Below are 15038 nucleotides of genomic sequence, written 5' to 3'. Positions count from 1 at the left end.
GATGGACTTAAATAATAATCAGAAGAGACTGAATCAAATCAAGGCCAAAAATTTCTAATGCAGCTGTCAAAAATGCCCTGGATACATAACATTATAATGAACAGGCATTAATGTCATGTTTATAAAAAAAAAGTGGATGGACTATGCTGCAAAAGGCTATATGTTTTAAGCATAAATAAAATTCTTAATCTGTGTATGTATACTTTTTTTATGATTCTTCTCTTTAACCAACTATTTCGATTAACTGACAAACTACCAGTCTCGATTATGTAGAGGGCTTGTAATATAATAACACACAGTATTATTATATTAAATGCAAAAAAAAAGTTCCTTTCTTTTACGTATCACTTCTGGATAGTCCTGTTGTAACATCCAACAATAATCAGTTATCATAATGAGAGTCTAACTACTCTGATTCTTCTCCATTTCCCGAGGGGATGGACCCTCCCCTCCATTTGTAGTCTCAGGAAAATAGTCCAAACTCACATTACAACCAAACTCTCTGCATTTATTGAGCATGCTACTGACAGTATATTGGTAATCTGGTACCTCACTATTTCCAAAAAATTTGTTAACAACATCCTTAAAGAGGGTCCAATCTTCTTTTCCAACAGTGCTTATTACTCTTTTAAACTTTTCATACAAAATATATTAAACTTGCTAAGAAAATGCAAATATTACAAAAGAATATCATCATTATTTATTCTGACTTCCTTTGTGAAGTCTAGAGCTTTTATTCTGAAAGCTAACTTTTGTTGCCTATCTTTTATGTATTACTTCTGAATACTCCTGTTGTGACATCCAACAGTAATCAGTCATCATACTGCTGTTCTACCTTTCCTGATACTTCCTCTCTGTATCCTGACATCTTGATGAAATGAAAAACAAATCCTTCTTTAAGTTTTCCTTCTGAAAGGCTTTGTGGACTGTTTCATTGACAAGTTTTATGTAAAGTAGGGGTAACAGGACTTTTTTTTTTTTTTTTTGGGTCAGCCAGTCTTTACCACAAGGTCAACTGTGTGGTCATTGCTTCTGTATCCAGTATTTCATTTTGTACTCTGCTTCCCATTCACAAAAAAAAAGAGGAAACTTTGCATAACCTGATTGTCAAGAAAGACAGGGATGATCAAGAACAGTCTGTCCTAAGAAGTCTATAATCAGTGATTTTGGGTATTTAAAACTCAATGAACTTATAATTTTCAATATTATGATCTCACTCATTTATATAAAAGAAGCATGAAATTTTTGTAAAAAAATTTATATATAATGGTGAACTGGATAACATTTTTGGCAGCATGCAGGAACTGCTAAAAAACCAATAAAATATTTAAAGACAAAGAAGCCACCACATAATTTTAGAATCCGAGTTAAGAAGTCATAAGATACAGGCACAGCAAATGGTGTTTACTTCCTTCTAGCTGCTATTCTAACACAGTGCCTCAGAAAGGTGGGTGGCTAAACTAGATTGATTGCTTCATCATATCAGAAATGTTACTACTACTGTAGAAGAGTAATTGTTATTTTCATGACAATATGGACTGGGCATAATATCAAGAGGTTGAACTATTGCTAGTTATGCTATTTATTGATATACTAGGATGTTTCTTTGATTCTTTTATTGCTACATAATGTTTTAAAAGTGGGATGGTTTGAGAATCCACAAAAAACGTGAATTCAACTTTTCCAATTTAGAAATTTGAGGCATTTTTGTATGTGAAATGCTTTAAAAATGCCTCAAATTTCTAAATTGGCAAACTTGAATTCACGTTTTTTTGTGATGGCATGTAACATTACTCTCCTGTAGATTTCTAAACCTAATATATCTAAGTGTTCCTACGTGTGATTTTTAACTGCTTAATTGTCTATCTACAAAAAATTCCCGCAGATAAAGCTAAGTTTGTAGACTATCACTATCAACAGGAGGAAGGAGAATACTGAGAGTAAAAATTTAAATTTAATAAAAAGTCCCTCCCCTCCCCACCACAATACAGTCTACAAACTTAATTTTAACGGTTTTAACGGCAAAGTGATTTTATGTAAGATAGACAATGAAGCAATTAAAACCCACTTGAATGGGCACTTAAGACACCATGCTTGGGAATGTATACAGAAGAGTAATTATGCATACTATACCATCACAGAATATACATCAGATTACACATAATATTTTATATACTAACCATCACTTGCTAATGGTTTCATCTTTCTAATCCAGAAATACTCAACACTGTTCATTAATATCCCACATTGGTACACTATGATCACTGTCCCTCTGGGTGGCAGCGATCACAGTGTGCCAATGTGGGACTTATTTAAGATATAACTATTACCAAGGGTAAAGGGAAGGGCTTTTGCTTCTGGGGTGACTACAATAGTCACAGTTTTTTAATTTTATACCTGCTATTTTTTATTATATTCTGCTGATATCATCAGGTGGGACCATCTGATGATATCAGCAGAAAATGCTAAATGGGAAACAATCATATGATGGGGGTTCAAAAAATATTTATATTCACCCAGTAGTTGTGATAAAAGGTTAAAACACCATGTATTACACTTTTTCAACATAGTCACCAGACAAAATGACACATTTTTGCCATCTCTCAAATACACTTCTGCACAACAGTCCTTCAAACTATGACTTGGCAGCAGAAACCATTGCATCATCAGCACAAAGTGTTTTCCAAGAAGAGAGAACTTCAGGGCAGGAAAGAGGAAGAAATCTCGGGGTAAGCAGGATGTAGCAATATTTCAAACCCACATTTGTGGGCACACCTCACTGGGGCATGTGAGGAATGAGCAGGGGAATTATTGTGGGGGGAGGCACACATGTTTTGACAGCTTTCCCATCTTTTTTCTTTAAATCAGCACATAGCTTTAAGAGGAGGTTGGAATAATACTTCACCATTACAGTAGAGCCATTCTGAAGATAATGTGCTAGTGTTACACCATCACCTTGCCAGCACTTTGTTTCACTTTTACCTTTTTTTGGGAGTGGTGATTTTGTATACTTCCATTGTTTTGACATTTGTTTAGTTTTGGGATCATAGAGATGGATCCCAGTTTCATCCATGGTGACTAGCCATGAAAAAAAAAAAAAAAAATCTCTTGCTCTTCCTGGCATATTGACAACATTTCCGTGAATATTGTGCTCTTTCCTTCTTATGGTAAATCCCAGGGGCTCACATCTGGTGAGTATGGGCTTGGCACACCCAGGGTCCTGAGCTGGATATCATCATTCTTCTGCAGCATAAGCCTACCTTGCACTATATGGCTAGTAATAATAATAATAAAAAAGGTGCCAGAAATCTGGGAACCCATCTAGCAGACACTTTATTCATATGCAACTGTTGATGAATGATGTTCTCCAGAGGCCCTACTAATTTGGAGCTTTGCAGCCTTTGATGCTAATATAGTGACCTTCCAGGATTAATTCCTCAATTTTTGCAACATTGTCATCTGTTAGTGGTTGCTGGGCACAATGCTATTTCTTCATCATGCGCTCTTCCATATTTGAATTGTTTATACCAATATGTAAGAATACTGTAACAGTCTTCTCCATAAACAGCAACCATTTCTTCATGGCTTGTTCTGGGTGTTTTCCCTTGCAGAAAGAAGAACTGAATCTGTGATTTTTGCAAGGGAAAAAAATTGAATTGTCATTCTCAAAAAAATGAATTGTCAGATTGAAACAAGAATTTGCATGCTTGCTATAGAGATATCAAAGTATCATCTTACTATCATCAACAACTACTTCTGAGGTGATTACAAATCCTTTTTTTTATTTTTTTTTTCAAACCCCACTTATAGAAGCTACTAGGATTTTCATACCAACTAAGAAATACCATTCCAGGCTTAAGCCTAAATGGATATCAAATGAACTGATGAGAAACTGGTGGCTGAGAAGAAAAATGCATGAGATGCATATAAATTATCCAGTGATACAGAAGCCTATGGTATACATTAACTAGTCTGTAATCAAATCACAAGGAGGGGTTAGGAAAGCTAAGGCAGATTACAAGGACTTTTTTGCTAAAAAAAATATCAAGAAATAATGCAAAGACTTCTTTACTCATATTAATAGTAGAAGGAGTCAGATCACATTGGTCCATTTTACGATAATGGTTTAACTATTGATGATCCTTTCCAAGTTGCTGACAAACTGAATAGGTATTTTGCATCTACATTCATGCACAAGGGCTTCTTTGAAGAGAATTCCAGAAATTCATCAGAATCTAACAGTTAGCTAAATAATTTTGTGGCACCTAAGAGGAAAGTAGAAGACGAACTGAAGCTCAACATAAAAAAAAGGCACCTGGGGTGGATGAGATCTATCCAATTATATTAAGGGAGGCAGAAAATGAGGTAAGCAAACCCTTAGTCATAATTATGAGAGCATCTTTGTATTTGGGAGAGGTCCCTATGGACTGGAGATCAGCAAATGTATCCCCAATTCACAAAGGAGGATAAAATGATGACATGAGTAATTATGTTCCTGTTAGCTTAACTTTCATTCCAGGCAAAATAATGGAGTGTCTGGTTCGAGAAGTAATGCAGAATCATTTAGACAGGAATGCCCTTACATTGCATTCACAACATGGAGTGTTAAGGGGTGATCTTGTCTGATCAACCTGATTGGATATAATGCAATAACAAAGGAGCTGGATGAAAAAAAATGATGATATTATATACTTGGATTTCAGGAAAGCTTTTGAGACTGTTGCACAAAAACGACTGCTATGCAAAATTGGAGCAGTGTGGCATTAAGCGTGACATTAATACTGAGTTCCAGTATGGAGACCTCTTCTGAAAAAAAGACATCAAGCTTCTTGAAAACGTCCAAAGACAGGCAACTCAAATGGTAAGATCAGCAGAAGGACAACAATATGAGGAAAATTCATATTGTTGTCCTAGCTCTGTGGGCTACAGAGCTAGGCAACCAGGCACTTCAGAGGTGACCTCGTTCAGGTTTATAACGCTCTAAGGGGGATTAATAAAATGAATGTAGGTGGAATTCTCACCATTATAAAGGACTCCAGAACAAGGGATCATATATTCAAATTACAGGACTTGAGGTTTAGATTAGATAGGAAGTTTTCTTTTAGCCAGCGAGTCGTTCATAGCTAGTTGCTCTCGCAGGTAGTTGAGGCTGACAGTTTGAATAAATTCAAAGGTCTACTGGATACTTACCTGTGTGAGGAGGAAAGCATATAATTTGTTTTCCTATCTACTTGGTTGGGGTTTTTTATTTTTTTTTTGCTAATGCAGCAAAAGCCTATGGCTTCCTTGAAGAATACAGCAAATACTATTACTTTGATTGGAAGGAAATCCATTATTATTATTATTTTATTATTATCATTAGCCATATGGTGCAAGGAAGCCTGAGGCTTATGCTGCACCAGCCAAAAAAAAAAAAAAAAATTCTGAATTACCAAGAGAGAGAGTGTAGAAGAGAATCACCAAGAAAAAGGACACCCTTTTGCTGATCTCACCAGGCCAGTTACCTGTCTTTGAACCCTTTCAAGAAGCACAATGACTTTCTTTGGGTGAGGTCTCCATACTTGAACACAGTATTCTAAGTGTGGTCTAACAATAGCCTTATATAATGGGTTTACAATGTCCTTGTCTCTACTTGCAATTGTTTGATAAATCATCGATAGGACATGAGCCTTCCTTGCAACCAGTCTACAATGTTGTTGTTGTTATTTGGTTTTTAGGAGCATTAGCAACTAAGGCCATATTGCTCCAGGGATATGCGGTGGTCATTCCCTGACCTTTCCGCATCTTCTGTATTTGGTGGTCACAGGCTCGAACCCCGGTCTAATCAAGAAGCGTGTGCTAAGCACTGCCAACCTGGCTATGGAGATGCCCAATCTACAATGCTCGGAGAACTTCATGTCTGACCGTATTGTAATATCCAAGTCTCTTTCCTCCACTACCGGCTTTAGTTCAACTCTGCCAAGTGTATAAGTATTTTGGGGTTGCTGTTCCCCAGGTGTAATGCCTTACACTTTGTTGGACTAAAGCATAGCTGCCATTTTTCTGACCATTCCTGAGGTCTACCTAGGTCACTCTGAAGATCTGCTTGGCAGTGATCATTAACCACTCTACCAACCTTCATATCATCTGCAAATTTAGCCATCAAGCCCTCTATCCCTCCATCAATGTTATTTATGAAAATCAAAAACAACAGTGGTCCTAACACTGATCCTTGGGGAACCCCACATCGTACATCAACCCAATCTAAGGAATAATCATTTATCACAACCCTCTGGTTCCTGCCCTGATGCTGTCCAGCTATCCATCTAAGGATTTTTCCCGTGATTCCAACCTGTTCCAGCATATAAAATAACCGCTCACGTGGGACTGAGTCAAATGCTTTGCTGAAATCCAAATAAACAATGTTGAAATTATTCTCCAAGTCCAGCTCTTAAGTGACCCTGTCAAAATAGCTAACCAGATTAGCTAAACATCATTTTCCCTTTACAAAACCATGCTGAGTATCCTTCAGAATTCCATTTCTATCTAAATGATCCTGAATTCCACTTTTTATCATTGTCTCCAATTATCATTGTGATCACCTTTGATGTTGACAAATCTGAATTCCTCCAAAATACTTGTTAACATTTCACCATTTTTATAAATCCTTATTATTTTAATTTTCTGATCCAACTCAATCGCTTTCCTTTTCTTGATAGATTTATTTACTAGTACTGCTGTCACTTATTCTCTTAGTCTGCACCATGATAACGGTCAAAATTAAATTTCCTGTAAAGAACTTCACAGGTTAAGGCAAAAACTCACTATTATCACCCCACGTGAACTCACATTTTACTAAAGCACATTTCTGGAGGTCACTACCATAAAACAAAGATAACTTGCAGTTCCTGGTTTTATTGGGCTTTTCTGTTAGTGCAATTCATTATAAACAGGTAGTAAACTCGATGCTATCTCTCTCTCTCTCTCTCTCTCTCTCTCTCTCTCTCTCTCTCTCTCTCTCTCTCTCTGTACCGTGTCCGTTAAGGACGTTGGTGATCATGGTCTTCCACATCTCTTGATCTTTTGCTGTTCTCAGCAGGTCTACACTCCGTACATTCATCCACTTGGTCAGACTATTAATAAAATTTATTCTGTCTTCCTCTGCTTTGCTTTCCATTCACCTTGCCTGTCATGATGATCTCCTCCAAACCTTCCTTCCTCGTGATGTGCCCAAAAAATTTCAGCTGCTTTTCTCTTATATTCCTCAGTAATGATCTTTATGTTCCTGCTCTTTGTAGTACCTCTAAATTCATGATATGTTCAGTCCAGGATATTCTGAGCATCCATCTATAAAACCATATTTCTGTCGCCTCCAAACGCTTTGCCATTTCTCAGGAGATTGTCCACCATTCACTACCGTATGTAAGAACAGGTATAACATAGTTCAAAATTCTGTTTTCATTTACAATTTCCTATCTTTTAGTATGCTTCCCAGTTTCTGAAACGTGGTCTTGGCCATACCAATCCATCTTTTGATTTCATTATCTGATCGTCCATCTTGTGTAACACAACTCCCTAGATAATTGTATTTCTCTACTTCTCCCCTATTTTCAGTATACATTTGGGCACAATTTTCTTTTTGCTGAAAACTATGCACTCTGTTTTTTTAATGTTTATTGTTAAGCCTTTTCTTCTACTGTGTTCCACTTCTTTGTCTAGAAGTTCCTGTAGTTCTTCTTCTGTCTTGGCAATAAGAGCAATGTTGTCTGCATATCTGGTATTGTTTACATTCTGTCCGCCAAATGCAACTCCTCCAATTCCATGTGTTCCTTTCATAATTTCCTCGCTGTACAGGTTGAATAGGTCGGGAAAGCAAACACAGCCCTATCTTACTCCCCTCAGAATTCTTATGTTCTCACCCCTGTCTTTTCCATTTCTCAGGCTAGCTGTTTGTTCCCAATATAAGTTCCTGAGTATCCTTATGTCTTTCCCGTCTATGTCTAAACAATCTAGAATGCTGAAGAGTTCTTCATGTTTCACCCTGTCGAATGCCTTCGTAAGATCAGTGAAACACATAAACGGGTCTCTTTGCATTTCAATAGCCCTCTCCGACATTATCCTTATCACGAAGATAGCATTTCTTGTTCCTGTATTTTGCATAAATCCACATTGTTCTTCTCCTATCTCCGGCCTTATTTTATTCCTTATCCTCATCAATATTATTCTTAGAAGAATTTTAGTAATATTACTCATTAAGCTAATGGTGAGATGTAGTTCACAATCAATAGCCCCTGGTTTCTTTATACTATATTTTGGTATCTCAATACCAAAATCATCCAAAGCCCTTATCATTTCTGTCACAATGGCATCTGATCCGGCTGCCTTATTACTTTTCAATCGGGATACAGCTGCCCTGACTTCCGATTTCAGTATTTCTGGACCTTTCAGGGTCCTATGGCTTGTTGGTTTTTCCCCACATTCATCCTGAAAAAGTTCTTCAACGTATTCTGTCCATCTGTTCATAACTTTGCCTTTTTCCATGATTACTGTTCCATCCTTTGCTTTTATACAGCCAGACGCTGGACAGATCTTATGTCCCACCAACTCCTTGATCTTCCTGTACATTGTAGCTGGCTCTGGCATTCATATTTTTCAATCTCTTGGCACTGCTCATTTAACCATGCTTCTTTTGCGTCTTTGCATTCCCTCTTAATTTCCTTGTCCATCTTCCGATATTCTTTGCTGCGTCTTGGAAAAATATGTTGCCTTTGCCTCATCAAACTCAGGATTTTGCTCATCATCCATTGATTTTTACTTTTCCTTTCTTTCTTTGGAATGATCTCACATGCTGTGTTGGTCAAGGCTTCCTTCAGTACGTGCCACTTGCTGTTTCCTTCATTTGCAAGTGTCTCATACCTGCCTCTGACCACCTCAGCATATGCATTCCTAATGCCATCATCTTTCTGCAATAGATCAAATTGAAAACATTCCATCCTTGTGCTTTGTTTCAGTTTTTTCAGCTAACTAGGAGTTTGGCTACTACTGGTACATTGTCACTTCCACAGTCCGCTCCTAGATATGTCTTTGCCTGCAGGATGGCGTTCCTAAAGCATTTATTTATAGTGATATAGTCTATTTGATTTCTTACATTGTCTCCTGGACTTTTCCATGTCCAGGTGCACCTTGGACGTTCTTTAAACCAAGTGTTGGTAATCACTTGTTGATTTATTTTGCACCACTGTGCCCAGATTTTGTCTCTTTCATTTTGATTTCCCAATCTATATCTTCCTATCACATCTTCATCTGGCTCACTTTCTACTTTTGCATTTAAGTCTCCTATTACGATTATAATTTCCTGAGATTTGCATTGTTTTCTTGCTGTTTCCAGCTGCTCATAAAACTTTTCTAGTTCTGCTTCACTACTCTCTGCTGTTGGAGCATACACCTGAATGATGGCCACATCAAAAGGTTTTCCTTTGAGTTTGACCAGCAGTATTCTGTCTGATAAAGCCCAATAACCTAACACACTCTCAGACGTTGCCCTATCCAACAAAACCCCAACTCCTCTTTCATGTCTGTCTCCTCCCGAATAAATCATTCTTTGTTGCCCTGTCTTGAAGTCTCTGCTCTCTTTCCACCTGATCTCACATAACTCGAGTATGTTAATTTGTAATTGTTGCATTTCGTTTTCCATTATCAAGTTTGCCACATTAGAAAAGAGTCCTCACATTCCAAGTAGCTAATTTCAACGTGCGTCTGTTTCTGCTGCTGCTAGTTCTGCTTACAGTTTCTTGTTGGCGATCCGGCACCACCTGCAGTCCATGGTTATCCGTACTGAGCAAGGCACCTGCATCTGACAATACTGAGATCCCTTTCATGCTGTTGTCTTCCTTTCTTAAATTGTGCATGACCATGACGTTCTTGGCATTTTACAGCAGTGGCTTGCCATTGCCTTCTGTGTTTACCAAGAACACCATCTCTCTTCCCAGAAGTTCCTCCACTTTAAACAACCGTTGCCTTCTGAGGTCGTAGCTCATCTGCCTTCTTCCTCAGTTTACTAACTGTGGATTCCACCATTGGCCATCGCTCGTTATCCTGAGCATGGGAGCCTGTGACCCTAGACAGGGGCCCTGCTAGGTACTGACAGCTGGAGCCAGCTGAGTCCAGGTTTGGTCTGCGGCTGTTTATTGGTTATTAACAGCTGACCTCCATATCTGAAGGTCGTTCCACTATCCACCACCTGTGGACGCACCCAATAGCAGTATACTCTGCCTTGGATCCTATTACATTTGCGATAATACCAACAGCTGGAATTCTGTGGGTTTGTACGTTATTATGGTGAAATGTGCATCTCCTTCACTGAAACCTTCAGTCACATAAAAAAAAATTTAAGAATCTTCTCTACAATCCTATTTACTCCAAATCTCACTTGTGCAATTTGTGAATGCCATGATCATCATTGATTGTTTATTATTTTTTTTTATTCTTTACTGTTTTAAATTTTACAATCCTAAAAAAAAAAAAAATTGATTAAGTCATGGGCTCACTGTATCAAAAAATGTTCAGCAACCTACATAAAAAATATGGCGATAGATAAAACTGAAAAAACTAATCACACACTACTCGCATGTCCAATACGATACTTCCCTTTATTTTTTACGATATTACATATGGTTTGCTCACCAACATTATAATGGTTCATTAAAGATTTAACGGATGCACCGTTTTCAAGTTTGTTTAATTGAAAGCACAACTCTTTTGCTTTTACCCATCATTTTTGCGATTTCTAACCAAAAAAAAAATACTTACTATAAAAAAAATTTCAACATCCCTAACATAAATAACAAAACAAAAATTTGCCTTTTTGCAGTGCAACTGAACACAACAATCGATATGACACACTAAACATTTCTCTTTTTTTTTTTTGAGCAGCAGGTGTGAATACAGCAGGGGTTGAAAGGTAATAGGTACATTAATCTCCCCTTGCGAAACATCTGTTTATACCTATTCCAGTTATTACTTAAATTTTATGATTGCTGGTTGATTTTTTTTTTTTTTTTTTAATTTGGAGTCTTCAAGTGTCCTGGTTAATCCAATCCCAGTAAATCAAGAGTCTGCTGTAGATGCAAAGGTACAGATGAGTTATTGCTGAGTGGTCCTGCTTCAGAGTGGATTAGCATTATGAGTGGAGCATCTCTCTCTCTCTCTCTCTCTCTCTCTCTCTCTCTCTCTCTCTCTCTCTCTCTCAAGGCTCTGTGCTAGGGGCCTTATTTGTAATTTTCATTAATAATATTTATGATGGTATTACAACTTAATGTCAAAATTTGCTTATGATATTAATACAGGCACGTATGTTAACAGCAATGACTAGGGTTAGTTGATAAAGCAACTTAAAACGTTATACAACATGTGGGGGGAAAATGGCAATGAAGTTCTAAACTAGTAAATGCAAAGTTTACATTGGAATTTCTACAGTTAATAATCATCAATTGAAGTAATACATTTACCATAGTAATATACCTAACACGGCTGAAGATGAAAAGAAATTAGGGGTAGTAATACACATGGGATCTCAGTGAGGTTTTAATATGTTTGAGCAAACGTAAAATGCAAGACACGTTTCTGCTCTCTAAAATAATACATATGAGGGGACACAAATTCATAATGCATATCAAAGAAAGATAAATACTGACTGGAAATATGAAAACACTTCTGGAGATTTAGGGAGGACTGAAAATATAATATACAGTCTGACCTCCATATAATGAAATTGATCATTCGCTTGAAAAAATTCATTATAGAGAAATTTCATTATAAAGAAATATGACCTTTTCAACAATGAAAAATACTGTAATTCAACATTCAGAAATACAGTAAAATATGGAAAATAAATCAAAAATAATTGGGAATTAATAAATTTTTTAACATTTTAAAACAATTTATTAATATCGCATATTAAGAAATGACTACTTACACATGACGCACACAATATATTAGTACACTTAAGAATTATGTTGTAAAATATTCGGTTATTTTTTTATTGTACATAGGATTTTACTGTATGTTTTTCATAAAAATGTTCGTATTTGTTTAAGCACTCAAATATATTTTCTGGCACATTTTATTCACACTGAAGGCCTCAACGTAAAGTTTCAAATGCTGTCAATGTTTCTTGTTTGGAAGGTTTAATATTGCCTCCATTGCCCTCATTTTCATCCAACTTATCGTTGATATTGTCACTAGTTCTTTGAATACTCTACAAAATGTTGGAGTCATTCAGATATTCAGCTACTATGACATCGTTATCAACTCGTAAAAATTCCTCAAGAACAATTTCTCCTGATCAACCTCTCACTTGGAGTTCTTCCCAAGATTGCTCAATGTCTTGTAGCAGTTCATCCCTCTCATCACTGTTAATTCGCATTTTAGCAAAATCTGCTTTTGCAAAACAATTCTTAATCATTCCGTCACATCTTGACTCCACACCCACAAAGCTATAACAGAATCTATAGGTTGGTTGGTTTCTATTCTCAGTATAATTTTTTCAGTATGCGCATTCGGTAGTGCATTTTCAAATTCTTGATAATGCTTCAGTCCATTGTCCATTAGCTGCAGTTTAGACGAGGTATTCGGAGGGAAGAAACCAAGCTTCACACTTGTAAGTTTCGAAATAACCAAGTGAAGGTGGGCAGGGCAGTTGTTCACAATCAAAGCGTTGTTTTATTTCATCATCTTTCTATTGAAATTGAAAATCCACTATTCAAAAATTTCACTTTTCATCCAAGCTTTTTTTGTTGTAGTTCAACTCTAACAATTTTATTCCTTTGAAACATCAGGGTTGTTTACTTTTGCCTACTGCCAAAAGCTTCAGTTTTTCGTTACCAGCCATATTTGCCACAAACAAAACTGCAATTATTTCCTTACTATTTTTACCACCTACACATTTATCACTTTTAAAAATCAATGTCTTGTTCGGAAGACATTTAAAAAATAGACTGGTTTAATCAACGTTGAATATGTCTTTGGGCTCCTCATAATTCTCCATAATTTTTTTTCGGATGAATACAGTCTTCCTCAATTACAACCCCACTTTCACCAGAAATAACTTTTTTGAGTAAGCGATGGCACTTTTTAAATTTGTCCAGCCAACCAGAACTGGCTTGGAATATTTTATGCCCCAGAAAAGATATGTACTCCATAGTCTTTTCTTTTATTAATGATATCAGCATGTTTTGGTTTTGAATCAAATTCATCCACTTAAAAACAGCTTCATCTACATCTTCATACAGGCATAATTTCACATACTTCCGACTAGGTCCCGTTTCCTCAAACAGTTTGAGAATTGAAACACGGTTTTTCAGAATGGTTGACACACTACTGGCAGAGATACCAAATTTTAGTGTTTTAATTTTTTTTAACAAGCTACACTATTAAACACTTCCACTTTTTGTACTACATACAAGGATTTCCTCTTAGACACTGTAAGGTTACTTGCACAGCAGCTAAAACAAAACTGATTCAGGGACCACTTGTACCAACCATGCAGAGACAGGTGAAAATGTGGAAGACTCATTTTTGCAAAAGAACAGATGAATTTCCAGGATAAAGGACAATCGCTCTCTCCTAATTCTCTAATAAGGTGCTTACAATCAAAAACAGGCTGACCAGAGCCAATGTCTGTGTTGGGAATGTGCCTTAATCTTTGAAAACGGCTATGTACATAGATAGTGGTTGACCAGCACGAATTCTCGGTACAGTAAAGGCTTTACGGGCAACACTAAATTGTGGAATGCTCTTAAGAATTAAACCCTTTAGCTATTAAAAGCTAAAATGATTAATTCTTAATCCTTTTAGCTCTTAATTTGTGCTTTCTGCAGCATCAGCTCTATTGCCTAAAAGCCAGAGGTGCAAACAATGCATACTCATGTCTCTCAAAATCAGTTCATTACATGGAAACTATTTTCAATGTAATGACCAAGGGGAAATCAAAAAAGTTCAGTACATAGAAAAATTTGCTATATGGAAGTCATTAAAGAGAGGTCTGACTGCACTTGGAAGGAGTAGATAAAATATGAAGTTAAGAAAACTTTTTTTTTTAACAACAGCTGTTTGTTAGGCTTTGCTTCCCTAGATCCTTCTGCCATTTTATTATTAATACCAGAGTGGAAAGCTCTTGCTTCTTTTCTAAGTCAGACTTGCAGTCATCCTTCATTGGTATAAAAACTGTTTAACAATAAAAGGAGATCCAAAAATATTTCACATTACATCAACAACATCAGAAACCTTTACACCTGATAATCAAGTTCAGAAAACAAGGTTAAAATTGTATTAATCAGATTATAACACAAAACTCAGAACTTACAATGCGCCAAGTGAGATATTGATTCCAAAAAGTGGCTCCCTCTTCAAGACTGAAAAGAACACCACCTGTGAAATATAAATCAAGATCAGCCACAATTATTTTATGAATAAAATTCACTTTTGTTTTCAATACTGCTTAGAGGAAGTTAAAAATAAGAAAAAAGGGAGAAGAAAAAAAAGAAGAAAGAATAACGAGTAAGTTAATGCATGCAGTGCGTTACATTTCAGCTGCATTAGCAAATAGTAATAATTATATGATTTAAATGTATAAAATGAGCAAAAAGCAACATTTTTATGTACATACCAAGGGCATTTTTTTCTCAGCATTTACCATGCTGCTCATTCACTCCTCCAATCAGCACATGGCAACAAACATAATATCTGCTGCTTCAACTATGAATAGGGCTGCCATCTGTCCTCATTTTCCTGAACATATCCTCATTTTTTTTTTTTTTTTTTTTTACGTATCATGGACTGTCTGGGAGGAATTTCTAAAATTTTGAAAATATCCGGAATTTTGATTCTTAAAATCTCTTGATCCTTATCATTGGTAAAATTAGTAAGGTGTACACCAATCAGCTTTGCAGAAATAATTCCAAGAACTCCACTTCCAGATGTAAGCAATGCAGATTGAGGAGTTTATCGTGCATTTGGAGTTAATGGCATTTTGTTCATGCAGTTTGACTTTTTCACTCCAT

The 15038-nt window shown here is 36.4% G+C and overlaps 1 protein-coding gene across 1 annotated transcript in view; it reads right to left on the bottom strand.

Annotated features, from left to right (window-relative positions):
* Nucleotides 1–15038, bottom strand: part of LOC150076454 (H(+)/Cl(-) exchange transporter 7-like) — a 474124-nt gene that overhangs the window by 240219 nt on the left and 218867 nt on the right. Inside the window, exon 9 of the mRNA XM_090387363.1 lies at nucleotides 14342–14406. Within this exon, the coding sequence (XP_090243489.1) occupies nucleotides 14342–14406 (65 nt within the window). The remainder of the gene's footprint in view (nucleotides 1–14341; nucleotides 14407–15038) is intronic.

Source organism: Mastigoproctus giganteus, chromosome 13 (genome assembly GCF_048544385.1).
Source record: "Mastigoproctus giganteus isolate SK-2022 chromosome 13, ASM4854438v1, whole genome shotgun sequence".
Classification (NCBI taxonomy): Eukaryota; Metazoa; Arthropoda; class Arachnida; order Uropygi; family Thelyphonidae; genus Mastigoproctus; species Mastigoproctus giganteus.
The sequence above is the reverse complement of the archived record's forward strand: the minus strand, read 5'-3'. Positions and strand labels throughout refer to the sequence as shown.